Source organism: Balaenoptera physalus, assembly GCF_965194825.1.
Source record: "Balaenoptera physalus genome assembly, chromosome: X".
Classification (NCBI taxonomy): domain Eukaryota; kingdom Metazoa; phylum Chordata; class Mammalia; order Artiodactyla; family Balaenopteridae; genus Balaenoptera; species Balaenoptera physalus.
In genome coordinates, this window is record NC_138903.1 from 105,573,619 (window position 1) to 105,591,909 (window position 18,291).

The 18,291-nt window shown below is 45.3% G+C and overlaps 1 protein-coding gene across 2 annotated transcripts in view; it reads right to left on the bottom strand.

The window, feature by feature from the left end:
- TMEM255A (transmembrane protein 255A) overlaps positions 1–18,291 on the bottom strand; it is a 47,909-nt gene that overhangs the window by 23,968 nt on the left and 5,650 nt on the right. For both annotated transcript variants that reach the window (XM_082446840.1, XM_082446839.1), the window contains exons 2-5: positions 16,981–17,123; positions 8,560–8,622; positions 6,285–6,374; positions 903–971 (exon numbers count right to left, since the gene is read on the bottom strand). In XM_082446840.1, the coding sequence (XP_082302966.1) occupies positions 903–971; positions 6,285–6,374; positions 8,560–8,622; positions 16,981–17,123 (365 nt within the window). The remainder of the gene's footprint in view (positions 1–902; positions 972–6,284; positions 6,375–8,559; positions 8,623–16,980; positions 17,124–18,291) is intronic.

Genomic DNA, 18,291 nt, shown 5'->3' on the forward strand with positions numbered 1-18,291 from the left:
GATTCTCAACCACTGCACCACCAGGGAAGCCCGCCACTTTTTTCTAACAGTCACAAGTTTACCATTTTTCTAACTATACTCGGGGGGGGGGCCCATTGACTTTCAATTTGAAGTTAATAGAGAACCAAATGGTCAAGGTTGCTAGAAGCACATGGTAGAGTTTTATATTAAAGGGCTCTCTGGATTGGAGAGAGGTGATTGTGAGCTGAAATGAAAGCTCTCCAAAAATGACCTGGAACCAAGCTTCACCTCACCGCCCACTGCCTCTGCTTCTGTGTGAGGCAACAAGGAACCCAAGGAGAGCCGTGCGGGGCAGGAGAGACACACCCTCACGTGTCCACTCAAGCATCATCAGACTGGCCTCCGGGCATGTCATGACAGGGGCCAGGCCGCCAGCCCAGGCCTCCCCAGAGCCTCAAAGTGGACCAGGCTTCTCAGTGACCCTCGTTTGGCTTCCTGACCCCTCCCACGTGTGGGACTCAGACTCTGCCTCCCCGGTCCAGGCCTGCTGCCTTGGTGGGGCTCCCACTTTTCTTCCAGCTGGACATCAAGTCCAGGCAGCTGAACCATCATCCACAGACATGGGGGAGGGACCTACCCTGTGGCCTCTGTACTCTTCATCTGTCCCTCTCGGGATCAAAGCCACACACTGAGAGGCTGCCTGCTGGGGTCAGAGGGGCAGCCTGTGGCCACAGAACAAAGTAAATCTGATTAGGCCTCATGAGGCTCTAACCTATGACCGTGGCCCCATTAGCACTGTGCTCTGACCCACTGAACAAATCAACTAAACATACCTTGTAGCAAGCTGTAGGCCCGGGAAAAAGAGTAAAAGAAAGGGGGTTCCAGGCAGAACAGGAGACTTTCCCCAAAGGTAAGACGTGCAGCCTCCTTCTGGCTCTTACCTCCTCAGCTTCCTTCTGGGATGTCTTGGGCACATAGTGGCACCGGTTAGCATAGAGTGGTTTCAGATCCTGGAAACGGAAACACCAAACCAAATGGGTTTTGGCTTTGGAAAATAGAGCAGCAAGTGCTCTGACTGGTAATAAAAGATTTGAATACACACACACACACACACACACACACACACACACACCCCAGAGCAGGTAGTGGGTTGGGTTGATTTCTGAAAGCTGCCCATCTAGGGAGGCTGAGAATGTGAGGATCAGATAAAAATGTTTTAATAACTGCTTTCTATTGGGCCACTTGGTTAATGAGAAATTAGGAAATTGACTGAGAAGTGGGTTTCTTGAAATTTCCGCTCTGGTTTTCTTTTATTTCTAGTCTTTGTCTCTTTGCAAAGAGTCCCCAGGGAACAAAAGTCAAAACTCCAAGTTATTGCAACATCACACTCCCAGTCGGAGGGAGGCCAGCTCCAACAATGAGGATCCATTATCACCTGGGGACAGGACCAGGGCTGGCTGCCGCGTACACCCTGCTGTCATTGCCACAGCTTTTTCAGAAGGAAGAGCTCAGGAAGCGAGCCCCAGTGGGGTGGGTAGCCATGGAGCCTGCTGGAGATTTTAACTCAACTGAACTATGAGCCAATTTCACTCAACTACACAGATTAAAGACAGTGAACTCCAAAAATACCACTGAAGCCCAGAAAACTAACATGGGGCTCAAGGACAGTTGACTAACGCTGCTGACTTGGGCAGCTTCCTGGTGAGGGAGCTCTCAGACACAGGGACTGGGGTAGAACAGACAGGTGCAATCCAGTGCTACCTGGAAACTGTCAGTCAGCGGATGCTGCCCACTTTCCGGGGGACACTAAACATCCCCTGACTGGTAGGGGGCTTCGACCAAAAGCAGGTTAGCACAGGACAAGCAGTTTATGCAAACTGACCTTTGGAACTTGGCCAAAAGCACCTTGGCAGAGGGAGTTTATCTATTGCCCCTCCTTCCCCCTAAACCCACTTCTCTCACCGTTTTCAATAATCCTGGTGGCTGCTTTTCCCCACACATGTGATTGAGCATCTCCTGTACCTGACACCCAAGTGCCTCCTGCCTCCCTGCCTGCTGCCCCGTCAAGGACCTAGGACCTTCCATCAGCTGCTTCTACATGAATGTCCTGACCGCTCCATGTTCTGAAAGTACACTGCCCTGTGGGCTCAGCCTGGAGTCAGGCTGGAAAGGAATGAGGGTTCTTATGGTCACTGCCGGCAGGGTTTATTTTCCGAGTTTGGGCAGTGGCAGAAGTCATCATCATCCTGCCGAAGGGGAGGCTTGATGTGCTGGTCGAAGCCCTCCTGACCTCCTGGTTCTGCAAAGAGCATTCAGCCACCAACTGCCTAAATGAAGACAGACGTGTGTGTGTGATGGTCCCCCATATGCTGCCTCTGGATGCTCTTGTGCACTGAGGCCCCAGGGGAGGAACAAGCCCATGTGACTGGGAGGTAAGAAAAGGCCACTTAGCCAAGGCAGCCTTTTACATCCGAAGGGCTAGCAGCTCCGGAGTGGAGGGCTGGCCACGAGACTGCTTTCTGCTGAGTGTCAGCGTGCTCTGGGTGAGGCCCTCTCAGGGCGCGTTCACACCCATTATTTCATACCATCCTCATGTTAACCCTGAGAGGCAACTAAGTTACTATCACATCCAGGTGGAAGAGGAGAGACTGTGGCACGAGGAGGGAAAGGGATTTTCCCAGCTAGTTAATTGCTATATTCGGGGAGGGGAAAGGAAGGAAATTGGAGACAAGAGAGAGAAGGAATGAGACACATTTAGAGGGGGGTCAGGAGGTAGGTCTTAAGGGGAAGCGCATATGCCCCCAAGCCAAAGGACAGGGCACCAGGAGGTTAAAGGGCCCCAACAACAGGAAAGGCTGGCTCTAACCCACCCGAGCGGTGCTGGGGTCCAAATGTGCCTTTCATTTAAACTGGCCAACAGACATCACCATAGATTAATAAAGCCTTCTCCCTCAAAACTGTCTGGGTACCAGTGAGGGCTGGCAGATGTCTTAGGACAGGTACAGTGTAGGCAAAAAGGTGTTCTCAAAGCCTTACCCCAACCTCCCGAATCAAACGCTCTACTGCAAGCCACTAACGGCAGGAGGTACAGACGGCCTAGACTCAGAAGCTGGAAGAAACTTCCAATAAATATAATTTGGATTTTTCTCCCATTGCCTTTGGATGAGGCCAGTGATCAAAACCTTGAGGAGTTTAGGAGTCAGGGAAATGCAAATCAAAACCACAATGAGAAACCACTTCATACCTACTAGGATGGCTAGAATTAAAAAGTCGGATAATAACAGGAGTTGGCAAGGATGTGGAGAGACTGGCACACTCAGATACTTCCAGTGCGAATGTAAAACGGTGCAGTCACTTTGGAAAATTGGCAGTTCATCAAAAGGTTAAACGTAGTTACCATATGACCCAGTACTTCCAATCATAGGTATATACTCAAAGGAAATGAAAACATATGTCCACATAGAAACTTGAACACAAATGTTTATAGCAGCATTATTGATAACAGCCAAGAGGTGGAAACAACCCAAATGTCCATCAACTTGTGAATGGATAACCAAAATGTGGTACATATATACAATGGAATATTATTAGACCATAAAAAGAAAGGAAGCAATGATACATGCTACAATATGGATAAATCTGGAAAACATTATACTAAGTAAAAAAAGTCAGGTTGCAAAAGACTACATGTGATATGATGCCATTAACAGGAAATGTTAATTAATATAGGGAAATCTATAGAGAAAGTAGATTAGTGGTTGCCTAGGACTTGGGGGAACAGGGGGAATAGGGAAGTGATAGCTAAAGGGTATGGGGTTGTTTGGGGGATGAGAAAAATCTTCTAGAATTGACGTGATAGTTTGCACATACCTGTGAATGTACTAAAAGCCACTGAATTATATACTACCATCTGAAGATGGGTAAATTATATGGGACGTGAACTGTATCTCAATAAAGATGTTTAAAAAAAAACATTAGGAGTGGGAGGAGGAGGGAAAAGGAGGAAGCCATTTTAGCTCATGATGCCATGAAAATCTACTGCAGGCTTCTTGGCCACTAGGCCTACGTTGCCATGGAGACTGCCTCAGCGTGAAGAGTGCTTGTCAAATGGGGATAATAACACCTGCCCTACATATCTCACAGGATTGCTGTGGGTCTCAAATGAGATAATAGATGTTAAGGCATATTGAAACACTAAATTCACTACACAAAAACAAGGAATTATTGTTATTAAGATGGCGCCTGTTGAAACAAAATAGCACACATACTATGATTGTCTACAAGCATGCTACAAAAATAGGTATATACTCAGAGGGTAACATGCAAACATTGCATATGTAATAGAATTGCTATGTTAGGGTGGTAGGATAGTGGATGTTACAAGTTCCTGTTGTGTCACTTGCCTTTTCAAAAAGAAAAAGATGAAGAAAAAGATGGCTCTCTCAGCTAAACTCAAAAGGGATGAGTCTGATATAGGGGCCGACATATTCCTGACTCCAAAAGAAAACTGGGCAAAAAGCTTCTCTCTTCCATCCCATATTTTTCCCCCTGCCCAGTAATTATCTCCTGACATGCCAGCACTGACCATAGGAATTCCACTAATCTTGGCAAATGAGGGACTGACTCTTATGTCTAGGAAGAGAGTCCAAGAGCAAGTTGGGATTGAAATAATAATGTTGCAAATCATCCTTTCCCAGATCCATCCATACCCAGGACACTCCCTCAGGATGACCTGCACTATTAGCCAACGACTGAAATGGAATAAAATATGATTGATCCACACAATATTCTGATAATACAATTTTTCTCTAATTCAATTGTTTTAGAAAACATATAATTCCAACTAGTTCATAGGATGTTTTCATTTTCAATGTTGGTTCACTTGGGGGGAAAAATGAGTATCTGAGGTTTTTGTGGCAGCTCAGTAAGCTGCTTGGCTTGCTCTCGATTTGGGTTTGTGGGCCAGATCAGGGCTATACTATGACCTCCCTGGGACTTTTGCCTTTTGTGGACAGCTTCCTCCATTAAAAATTGTTGAGGGCTTCCCTGGTGGCGCAGTGGTTGAGAGTCTGCCTGCCAATGCAGGGGACACGGGTTCGAGCCCTGGTCTGGGAAGATCCCACAGGCCGCGGAGCAACTGGGCCCGTGAGCCACAACTACTGAGCCTGCGCGTCTGGAGCCTGTGCTCCGCAACAAGAGAGGCCGCGACAGTGAGAGGCCCGCGCACCGCGATGAAGAGTGGCCCCCGCTCGCCACAACTAGAGAAAGCCCTCGCACAGAAACGAAGACCCAACACAGCCAAAAATAAGATATAAATAAATTTATAAAAAAAAAATTGTTGAAAATGATATTTCATTTATTTTGATTATATCTTATGACTGCATTGGTATAAAGACAAATTTCTATTATGTGTGAAAACTTTTTTTTTGGCCTAAAAGCTCATCATTTTTCCTCTGACTTGAAAAGAAATGATCATATTTTTCTGGGACCCTGAAAGTCCATGGGTCACAGGCACTGTTGTCTACTGAGCCCAATGGAGAAGGCGGCCCTAGGCCAGATATCTGGAATTGCAAGAGATGGAAAGCGCCGACCGAGGGGTGAGGGCTCCTGCAGGGAGCCCTGTGGGAAGGACCCGAATTCCTGGCTTCTCCAAGAAGGAGCACAGGTTTGGGTTTCAGGAGTAAAGTAGCCTTACTCGAGGCACAGCTTCTCCAGAACAGGAAGCATTTGGCGCCTCAGCTCCAGGACTGGGCTCGTTTTGGAGACTTCCAGCTCTGGGGCTTTCTCCGGATCCCAATCACATCACTCCTCTCCAGCCATGAAGACAGCGAAGTTCAGGTATCCTAGAAGAGGTGTCTGTCCTCATGGGCTGCTCTTGTCACTGTTGGAGGTGGGGGAGGTCAGCTACTGCCACCTCCAAGGCTCTCAGGAAGTCATGTGGCTTCCTGCGGCTCTCTCCCTACCTCCTCACTCCCAACACCAATTCCAAGCCAGTCCCCTGGCCCTTGCCTCTGACTTTTCCAAATCTCACCCACATGTCAACAAAGGCTTAGCTCCAACCCCTCCACCACTGGGAAGCCTGCTCTGATCCAAGGTAAACCACTTGGGCACTTAGAGTTTATATGCCCAGCTTAGACCAATTTCTCTAGATGCCCGTGTGTGTCCAGGGATGTCCTCATTTTGACATCACCTCCTTGAGGCCGGTGATGTCACCTCCCTCTCCTGTACCCCTCACAGCCCTTAGCACACACCCAGCACACACACACTCGATGAAGCCTTGTTGTATTGCCCATTTACTTTAACCCAGGACTAAAAATACTCACAATGTGTCTGGCAGCGAAGACCCCATCGACTATGGCACAACAAAAGGCTGCAATCACACCAAAGCTGATAAAGACGATGGAAGCCACCAGCTGTGGGAGTAGGGGTGGGGAACAAAGCAAAAGTGTCTGTTAGCCTTCCACTCTCGCTGCTTCTGGAGACAAGGCGATCCCCAAGAGACCGCCAGCCAAAGCAGAACTCTGGTCTGCCACCCCGTGTGAAGTGTGAATGCCCTTTTCAGTCACGCAGCATGAGTGGGAGCAGGGGGAGGGGGATGCGGAGAAGGGGCCATTGAAGCACTTCTTACATTTTCAGGGCAAGCTAAGAAATTCACTCCATGAGTCTATGAGCGCCCAAGGAAGAGGAGGCTGAGGAATTAGACTGCATGGCTCTTCCATTCTCAGACTCAGAAAAATGTTAGACCTTTGACATCATGAAGTCCCACCCCCCTATTTTATTTATTGTGGAATTGGAGGCTCAGAGAGCGGAAGTGGTGTGCCCAAGGTCACTATCCAGTCTATGGAAGAGCCTGTGCCCACCAACTCCTAGTCCAGTGTTCTTCCCAAGCCCTCGTGGTGGGCAATGATGAAAAAGGGATGATTCTGAGGCCCTGCACAACCCTACATGGCCCTGCACCACTGAAGAAAGAGAACACTCAACTTATTACGGCTTAGGTGTCAAAGACATTTTACAAGGGTTGAAGTCTCTGAAATTGATCAACTCTGTGTGGTACATACGAAAAAATTCAAGTAAGAGAAATGTTTGCTGGAACCAGACTGCCCTCTTCTCCTATCGTGTTAGATAACAGAAATTTTCCTAATACTTTGTCTTCCATTACAAGGGCGATACTACAACCCAACGTGGGGGTAGGTGTTTCAAGGCGTAACCAGGGGCAGGGATAGGTACTGCCTAAGCCCACCATCTGTCCGTGTTGACCCTCAAAACACCCTCTTTGAGGTGTTTGGGGGGTAAAGTAGAGAAATAGCATGGCATTAAGCTGCTCCCCAGGGAGAAGGAGGAAATCAAAGTCAAGGCCACCCTAAGGTGGCCTCCCATCTCACAGGCTAGCCTCCCATCGTCACAGGCTAGAAGGTAATACTGATCTCCTTTGGGAGTTGTTCAGAAACCTCGCCCCATAAATCTCACTTCACAGCACTACAGAGAGTTGGTAAATAATGGATGAAAGATGTCATGAAATTGGCATTATCAGCTATGCGATGATCAGCTCTACAATTAGAGCTCCCTTGTCATTTTGAATAATTTAAACCCAAAGTGCAAACACAACTGGCAGCGGAGAGCCCAGGTGAAATGGAAGAAGAGAACTATTAGAACCCCCCTGAGGGCGATTCCCTACATTGCTGGGGGGAGAACACATGGTTAGAGTTCCCTGTCCCTGGAGCTATTACGTTATCTGATTAAACTTGCTGTTAAATAGACCCTAGCATCAGTCTAGATGCCACAGTGACTTGTACGGGGAAGCCTAATCAGTCCACCATCTGACCACTCACCAGGCATCTTGATTTACAAGCCCATAAAGCTGCAATATGCTTGCAATTCGGTCTGTACCATCTTCTCTTGCCCTCTAGGAACCCTTCTCAGCCTGAAGCAGGAAAATACAACAGCCTGCCCTTGCGGGCCCCCATTCGGACATAGAACTTTGTGAGTTTTACCTCCTGTTATATGTGTACCCTTCCTCTCAACCTTACACATACTTAGCTTTGAACTATGTATGGGTAATGGGAATACTTGAGGTTGGCTTCGTAATTTCATTTCGTCTTCTTGCGCCCTAAATATATTTGTTCTGTTAATTAAAGTCCCCTAGATTGGAATCTCCTAAAAGGCAGGAACCCTCTGCGAAAACTCCTCTCCAAGATTATGCATCAGAGAGGAAGGTGTGAGGGTCACCAGTGAGCCAGGGCTGCAGCAGCAGGAATCAAAGAAGCAAAGGCATCCGATGCGAGGACAATTGGCCTGACTGGATAGGCTGGCGCACTCCTTTGCGAATGAGGAGAAAAGCAAAAGGCAAGATCCAGATTATTCCATCCCTGTGACTTAAGGAGACTAGCTGGGCCACTGAGGGAACATCAGGCAGGGTGAGAACAAGTCCCATACCACAGGGTCACTTTAAAACAAGTTCCCCGGAGGCTTAGGAGAAAAGTAAAGTAGCTGTTTCTTTTGTGGCACAATTTGGGCAACCTTAAGAAATGTGTCACTTATCCACAGAAATGTTGAGCTTTTTCAGATGAAGAATTTGATTCTACAGCGATGAAAACTTACCATCTGCCGTTTGTTCTCCACGAGGTTTGATCCGATGATTCCAAGGAACGATCCAAAGCCGAGCTGCAAAGCAACATGGCACAGATAGCACGTGGGAAGATGGTTAGCCTGACCACACGGTCGTTCCACCCCTGGGATACAATTCAGGATAACAGAAAATACCCGGGGTACAGATGCTAAACCCGTGCAGCTGTTACTCACACAAATACAGTATGAGTAAGAAAAGTATTTCTCCCACCATTTGCCAATTTTTCCTCGTAGATATGAATCACACCTAAAAAGAAACTCGTGCGCCCAGAAGCTAAAAGTAAAAGTCAACCATAGCTTTTCAGAGCCTGCTTATATCAATTTCAATATCCATTACCTAGCATGTGACTGGTGAGTCAGTAAGAGACGGATAATGGTGAAAAGCACACATGATATTCTGATCTTTATCTTTTCTTTGAAAAGAGACCTTCTATCCTGATGCACGAATTACAAAATAAAGGTTTGAAATAGCGATTTTTGATGCATCAGGCACACTAATCAAACCCAGGAAGTACTTTAGCAATCAGCAAGCACCTTAACCTAGACTTAAAAAAAAAAAGAAAAGAACTATTTTTTTTGAAAGCCTGTATTTGTGGTTGACCCACTGCAATTTATGTTAGCACTTATTCACCTCTTCTTCCATCTCTGCTTCATTTATGGACAGAAAGCATTCATTAAAGGGTGAATAGAAATGGCAGTGTAAAACCCTGAAAAACAATTTCCCCGTCTAAGCGGCTGGGATGATGGCTCGGGGTAGCAGATTCCACTTTGCTCTCAGTTCTGCCATTAGTGGATTGAGTCTGCCATTCGCAGCTGAAAATGATCACTAACCGATGGCTGCTGTCAGGGGTGAAAGTGGAAGAAGTAAAAAGTGGTGGGAATGGACCAATAAATCTTAACACAAGTCCAGCAATGTAGTTACATTTCTCTTGAGCCTCACTAAGGATCTGGCTTTCCATCTGCCGCCTTGCCTTGGCTCACAGGGACATCTCTTTCAGTCTGAGGCCCCCAAGCCTTACACCAAGTCTTGGAAATCTAATGGACCCAAGGGCTGGGCAGGAGCCTGGTGGGGCAGTGTAGGGGGACTGGGTGCCTGCCTCAGAAACCCAAGCATGAAAGAGAATGAAGGGAAGGAGTGAATACAAATTTCCAAGGACTCATTCTGCAGGGCCACTCGGCCAGCAACCCCTCTCGAGAAATAGAAGCTGAAGAGCATGAAGGTGTAACCTATGCCATCCCAGACTCTACTGGGAACATCCTCACTCAGCGGTTAAATTGTCTGTCTCCCGCCTGGTCTTATTTGAAATGTAATTAAAATGTGTTGTGATGAAGTATAGTGATTAAAACCTGGTCATCAGACTAGCCTGGCTTCTAACCCCAGCTCTTCCACTCATGGCTGTGTGACTTGAACAAACTGACTGACCTCTCTAAACCTCAGTTTCCTTATCTGGAAAATGGGGACCATAGTAGTAGCTGTCTTATAGGATTTTTGTAAGGATTAGCCAGGATAATACAGTCAAAGAACTTTGCACAGGGCCTGGCACACAGTAAGTACTCAGTAAATACGAGTTCTTGTTCTAGTGATTATTATTACTATTTTTAAAGACATTTAACTTTGGGGCAGCTCTAACCTGATCTGAGCTGGTAAATCCTATCATTATTTGCTCTATTTCATAAGAGTTTCGTATTCTGTCTTATCTCCCCTCCCAATATGTTGCACAGCTTTTATTTTTCAGGAAGAATTCCATGAATAGCCTGTGCTTATGACACTCTGGGCCATTTGTGGAGACTGAAAGAAAGTCAGAGGGCAGTTTCTTACATGGAAAATAAGTCCTTTCACTGAGCAGTTCATCTGTTTCCACAGATATTCACTGAATGTTCTTCTGAGCCTCAACAGCAGTCTTTGCCTTAAGACGGGAAGCAAAGACACTCGCTCTTCCTGACACTCTCAAATAACTCTCTGATGGCAGTGACCGGAAGAGGTGGCCTGAAGCCTCATGGAATTGGCTGGAAAGACAAGGTGCTCTGGGACTGGAAATCCCAGGCCAACCAGTTACTTCATCCAGTTCCCTCCCCTTTCCTTCCATTCCATTTCTATTCCACTCCAACTCATTCCATTTTCTAACACTCACTGAGTACTTTTGGGAGATAAATAAATGACATGGCCCCTACCCTGCAGGAGTGCATAGTCTAGTGAGGGAGAGACAGACTGTGACTTAAGGACCACAGGCGAGGTAGAAACAAAGTGCTGAAGGAGCAGAGAATAATTCATTTTGTATTATACCCTTGGCTCTGCTACTTATAAACTGTGTGACCTTGGGCTAGTTCTTTAGCCACTCTTGTGCTTCGGTTTCCTCACCTATTAAATGGGAATCATAATGGTCCTGACCACACAGGACTGCTGTGAGGATTAAATGAGATAAGGTATGTACGTAGCGTGACCTGCATAAGGTAGGCTGCTAAATACATATACATGGTCGTTCTCAGATCTCACAGAGGGGATAAATGGGGTCAAAGACAGGTAGAGTTCACCAGGTGGGGAACTAATATCAACTGAGTCCTTGCTGGAAGAATTCATTCATCTGGATGACAGGTTTATGAACTAAGTCACCAGTATCACTAAAACTACCTTACATTTGAAAAGCATTTGAATTTAAAGAAGCGCTTGCCCTCTACCTTGGTCACAGTCATGTTAGGGAGTTCGGTGGAGCTCATATCATTCCCATTTGATAGATAGCAAAATGGAGGCCTAGAGAATTGTATGGACTCGTCCCCTCTTACAGCAAGTTCACGGCAGGGCCAGGACGAGCCCTCAGATTCCCTAACAGCTGGTGTTCTTCCAGCCACACTTTGCTGTATTTGTGGTCAGTGTTAGCAGAATAGTGACCTTCACCGCTGCCCCCCAGGGAAGAAGTTCCCTGTAAGGATGGAGCGAGAAGTCCTATTTGAGGAAGAGCTGAGGGGGTGAAAGTAAAGAAGGAAAAATCAACAGAATTTCCTGAAAATGGGCAGCTGCTTCTAATCAACTGTTTGCTCTCCTGAGGCCTCAGAAAGGTAAGCTCTGTGGTCCTCGCTCGAGAACTGCCCGGAATCATGGAATGTTCAGACCTTTGGAACTCCATCTTGACTCCCCATTACCTGAACAAATAACCAGTTTGCTTTGTTTTGGCTGCCCTCCACTTGTAGAAGAAAAAAAGGCAAATCATTAGAACTCAGATTCAAGAGCTCTTTTTAGGCTGCACCCTATAATTTATGCCTATTCCCATCCACTGGGACTGAGGTGCAAATGGATTAATCATTCAACAAGTATTAATTGGACATCTACTCTGCTAGACCTGTGATCTGGAGGCCAGGAAGCGGGGTGGGGTATGATACCAAGACCAACCAGACTCAGCCTCGAGGAGCTGTAACTAGATAATGGGTCCACAATCCCTTTCTGTAATCCTGAAATCAACAAAGCTCTTAAAACCAAAAGGGTTTTTGGTAACTAACTTGGTGGCAAAACCTGACGTTGAACTGACGTGAGGTTATTTTATAACGTTTATCTACTTAGTGTAAAAATTCACAGTTTATTGTAGAAAGATGAAGGTGCTTGATTATGGGGTATATCTCAAGACCCCACTGGGATGTTAGATAATATATGATATATGCATTCTATTATCTTTCTGAAATTTAAAACAAAACAAAACAGTCTAAATTTGCAAACACATCTGACCCAAGGGTTCAGAAAAGGGATTGTGGACCTGTATAAACAAAGCTAAATGAGAATATAGCCCAACATCCCACAAAGCAGAATGTGACTGTTTCCCAAGAACTATGAGCGGAAGGAAATCTACGGTAGGGAGTTCAAAGATGGTAGGCACCACTGTGGATCCCAGTAGCTGAGAAATGTCCCAGCTGTGTCTTTAAGTTGGAATAGGACAGAGCATTTGGATAAACAGAGAGAGAGAGCACAGGGAGGCTGTTCCAGCCCAAGTCACGTTCAGGGGACTGTGAATTGACAATTTTGGTAAAAGAAAGGTGTGGGAGACCAGGCCAAGGGCATCTTCAGAGAGCTTTGAATGACAATGCTAAGGAGGCAACAGGAAGCCAATGAAGGTTAGTCTTATCTAGCAAATCAACACTCAAGTGTCATCTCTGAAATGTACTTACTATGCTAGGAACTTTATCTTAGAATGATCTTATATTTTAGAAACATTTTCAACAAGAGGTAGAAAAAATTTCTGCCTAATTCACAATAAACCACAAAATCCCACTATCCAGACCTCCTTCTATTTCCTGAACATTCAAGTTAGTCAAAACTCTGCTGGATTTATCAAGAGTCTTCACGTGTGAAGCTGAAGCCACGCTGGCCTAGAGAAGGTTTCTGGCCTATTGACTGTTTTGAATGACCCCTGTTGTCTCTGCCTCCTACTACCCCATGGCAACTCTGATATAATTTTCAATTAACTGGAACCCCCCCCTTCCCCCGCCTGGGAGAGGGGACAGAAGCTCCTGGTTTCTTTCCTGAAAGAAAACCCAGGCTGGTGTGGGCCCTAGCAGTATAACAGCTGGGGGAGAAGGTTCTAGAGTGAAAGGCTTTCAGCACTGATCAGGTGGCCAACTCCATCTTGTGGGTTGCATGGGAAACACATGTAGAGGCCTCGTTCTCCTGGATGTAAGGTTAGAGAGCTATAGAGAAGGAGCTGGCTCTCTCCCCTGCCTTTTCCATCTTCATACAACTGAGGCTCTTGGCTTTTTTTAGGCCTCCAGAGTAGAAAGCTCACTGGAACTCTTCTGGAACGGACTATGTCTTGAACATTCGAGGACAGTAAAAATCCCAAGCCAGTTTGTCTTTCTGTGTTGGTTTTAATTTTTTAAAAAATTTACATTTTAGCCTGTACAGATGAGCACATCTTTAAAGATGCCTGTTGCATACATGTCTTAGGATGATGATACCACATTCTAGCTCAGGTAGAGTAGCTAACACCCTATCATAATACACCTCACTGTACAAGGGCATCTCGTTTGGCAAAATAAAGATGGCTCAGAAAAGTTTTGCATGACTTAAGAGTTATGCAAACACGATTATATTTTTCAATGCCTGAGATCTCAATATTTAAATGAATTGTATGGTAAGTAGTCTTTAAGTCGTCTTTAAATCTAGTAACTGCTCCCCAATTTGTTTGTTTTAAAATTTTAAATTCTCGTGTACACATTTAACCAGAGTCCTAAAACAGCAAAGTTCCAAATAACCTGACATTTTCCCACAAATCTATACAATGGTCTTTATATTCAAACTGACCAATTTGATAGTGTGGAATCTGAAAATGCCACATTTTGCTCATTCTGGTTTTATTGCAAGCGTACTTTGTTTATTGTGTTTTAGTTCTCCAGGTGGTTGCCGACCCACCTGAATTAGACTCCCCTGGGGTGTTTATTAAAATACACACCAAGGTGGGGAAACCACTGGCTTAGAGTTTATATAATACCTCTCTAATAACCAAACTATTCAATTAGTGAAAGCACCCCAGTCCCGGATAAATCTGGATTCTCAGGCACTTATTGTTTCAGAGGTATGAGTTGTTTATTGTATTTGTTATAACATGATCTGACCTATCAACTCAAATGGATTTTTCTGCTCTTCAATCTGCAGTCTTCCCCCCTTCACTTCCTATAATTAAAACCCATTTTAAAGAAACAATCTACAGGAACTATAAAAGCAAAAAAATTAAGGTTAAACCATAGGGCACACTGCTAGGGCTGGCTCTCCTATTAACATTTCCATATTAGCTCTTAGCCAGACGCACACGCACAGACACACGCCCCCACTGCTTCAACTTCCAGTGCTAGCTGAACGTCAGGTACTCCAGTAACAACAATCACGCGCCCTCCTTCCTTTGTTAATGTATTCCAACCCAGCCACCCACAGGCAGATATTCTACAGAGAAGGTTCAGAGGCACCGTTCATGAATAGTAGTTGCTACTCTTATGTGACATGGAAAATACCTTCCTCTCACCCAGGGAGAGTCTGAATCTTGGCTTGAGCATTTGCTCATCAGTCAGAAACCTTTTACTAAATGCAGCTACCTGAAGCCCACGAAGTCACGCAGACCCTATAAATTGCTTTCCCAAGCCACCAAAATGCAATCTTACCCCCCCCTTCCTCTGTCCCCCGCCCCTCTTGTGTTTAAAAATAAAAGCCAAGTCTGCTGATGACTGGTTTTCTTGCCTCACCACAGGAAGTGGACCGGGTGAGTTCTCACATCACATGCTTAGCAGAGGGCACCAGACGGTGTCTGTGGGACACCTGCCCTCGGCTCGGCTCAAGAGCTGCGAAGGAACTTCCCGGGAAGGGCGGGGGGCCTTCAGCAGCTGGGCCCCCGTGTCAGGCCCCGGCTCCTGCTAGGGCTATTGAGAAGGCTGACTGCGGAATCGGTGACCTAGGCAACAGGCGTCAGGCTTGGTCACTCACGGCGCCGGTTTGTCGAAGGCATCCATCTTTAATCCCTTCCCCTTCCTTTGCTTCTCTTTCCAACACCCCCCACTCCAAAAAAAGAGTAAAAAAGAAAAGAAACAAAACAACAGCAACAAAGCCGTCTGCCCTCCCTGATAACCTAAAATGTAAACAACAAAAACCCATCCTAACCTTCCTTCCCGCTCTCTAGCAGTTACAATTGGGAAGTCATTTAGTTGATATTCAAAATACGATCCAACCTCTAGAGTTAGGTTTTAGGGTTCAATAACAGTGTGTGTAGATCCAAATGAGGTTTTTGTTTGGTTTTCTTTTTCTTTTCTTTTTTCCTCAATTATATTGAGGTATAATTGGCAAATAAAATGGTATATATTTCATTTCATTTCATATACAACGTGATGATTTGATATAAAATGAGGTTTTGTACGCAAAGACCAGAGTGGATTGCATGCAGCCCGGGGGTGGGTAAAACAATCCACTGAAGTATGGAAAGAAACTATTTGAACTCTTGTTTCCTATTTTTTGTTTATCTGAAAGAATAAGAAAGAAATTACGCGTTACAGATACTCAATGAACAGACTGTCACTGGCGCCCTCCCTCGGTGTGAATGTCAGGTGACAAGGCGAGAGCTATCGTTCTGGAGGAGGGCAGGCTCCAAGCAGCAAAGGGTTGGTGGTGGGGCAGTTTGCGTGTGCCCGGATAGTCTTATCTAGTCTTCACTAAACTAGTCCCAAGAAAATGGACAAGGAGTTTGGAAAGACTCCTGTTGATAAACCAGAGTTGAAGATGACCCTAATAACGTAACACAGCGAGAAAATGACAGAGCTGACCCTTGGAACTCTCAGGGTGATCTCTTTGTCAGCCACACTGTGAGATCACATTAAAAAAACAATGATGGGGCTTCCCTGGTGGCGCAGTGGTTGAGAATCCGCCTGCCAATGCAGGGGACGCGGGTTCGAGCCCTGGTCTGGGAAGATCCCACGTGCCGCGGAGCAACTGGGCCCGTGAGCCACAACTACTGAGCCTGCGCGTCTGGAGCCTGTGCTCCGCAACAAGAGAGGCTGCGATAATGAGAGGCCCGCGCACCGCGATGAAGAGTGGCCCCCGCTCGCCGCAACTAGAGAAAGCCCTCGCACAGAAATGAAGACCCAACACAGCCATTAATTAATTAATTAATTATTTAAAAAAAACAAACAACGATGCCCATGACAATCTGTTCATGTCTGAGAAGAAAGCCCAAAATATTCAAAATTATCTAGTAAGCTATTTGAAGTAACGACTTACAGCCACTATCTTTAATGAGATTTCATGCGAAGTGCGTATCACTCCTTGAAATTTTAGTTAGTCTTAGTATGAAGATATTAAAAATTAAAGTGTATTTCATTTTAATCTAATTTTTGAACTTCCATTTTTGTATGTTTTATGAATATGCATATAATTTGTAAATGAATAAATACACATATTTGAGGAGTAAACATTCCACATATTTTTCCTGAGAGGAGGGCAGGATGACTTTGGAGATCAGTGCTGTGCGTCACAGACTGTCAAGCTGCAAGGGTCCTCAGATTTCAGGTAAGGTCAGGTGACCCCTATTATATATATATAGGAAAGCAGATGCCCAGAGAGGAAAGGACCTCAGCCTAAGGTTAACACTGCTAATTAGTAACATGTCCTAGACCAGAAAACTGAGGTCCTAAAGAGTGAGATGACTTGCTCAGGATCACACTGCTAGTTAGGGATGGAGCTGGGATTCTTCTGAGTCTTAGTCCAGTGCTCTTCGAAACCAGCCCAGAGCTGTTTCTCTATATAAAGGTAGAGATATATAAAGGAGGAAAACTGAGCAAACACGGAAACTCAAACAGAATTGAAAACCATCAGAGTAGAACCAAATGTCTGTAGCCAGCAAGCTACTGAGACCTACCTATGCCTTTGATACTCACAATAACTCCCGGGTAATAACCTCCAACAGTCACATTCTGGGTCCTGGTGGTTGCGGCGAGGCCCACCGTGAGAATTAACACAGACACAATAAGCAAAGTCACGGTGACATAGATGGAGTTTCGTTTCCTCCGATTAAAGGCTCCTGAAAGCACACAGAGAAACTGAAATTGCTCATTTCGGCTGGAGAAGGGATGGACTTACAGAAAAAAATCACTAGGAAGGTTTTTCTTTCCTACTTCAACTCGTAACTGGGGTTATCTCTGGGGAGTGGGATTATGGGGAAGGGATGGAGCTTTAGATTTTTGCAGTCATCAGGTGTTACGTTTACAATAATGTATATACGTTTCCAGTTTGAAAATAAACAACAGAAGAAATTGTACCAGTTACATAAAAACAAAACTAAACACATTCGATAAAAGATGTATCATACCCGCTTAGTGAGGTGTTTCTTTTTTAAGCCAAATTATAAGGTACATGATAGATGGAAAGTATACTGTGGAGATATTAAATGAAAATATTTTAAGGCCAATATGCAACTAAAAAGGGTTTTTTCATAAGCTGGAGATATGAAATTTCATTTTCAGTGTAAATATCAGAACCAAGCCAGGTACTGGGATTTTTTTTTTCATTTATTTCTGACATTTGCCACCTCATGTATAAACTTTAAAAATGGTGTGTTGGCAAGATTTGCCACATAACAAATGCGTGTAATAAAGTAAGTGTTTGGAGGCCATTAGTCCACAAAGATATGTATCGGGGGAGGTAGATGGGGAGGATTATAACTTACACCGTTTAGGCTTATGTGAGGGTGACATAAATACAAATGATGAGAAACCCATTCTCCCACTCAGTGCTTATCGGACATGATAGTGCAAACCAATATTTTTTTCCGAAAACAGGCTTATTAAGTCAGATAGAAAAATGGTATCTAGACTTGCTTTTGAATTTAATTTTTTTTTTTCTAAGGAATGAAGCACTGCTCAACACTCTGCGTGCGTTTTTTCTGGAGGGGGTTCTCAACAGAAAATACCAGGGATGAGTTACCACCTAGGAGTTCTCATAAAAATAAGCAACTGGGGGACTTGCTATGAGAGTCCAGTTCTCTAGTGGGGAGCCTTATGACAGAGTTGCCCACTCAGGTGGCTTGGCTGTCATTTATGGGCCTAAAGAGGCCACTTGGGACTGATCGCAGGACCCCGCCATTCTGGGAGGCCTCGCTGCAGCCTCAGGAAGCAGCTGTCTTTGAAGCCGCCCAGACTGCACCACTGGGAGGGAGGGGAGAGGGGATGAAGGAAGGGGGAGGGAGGCGA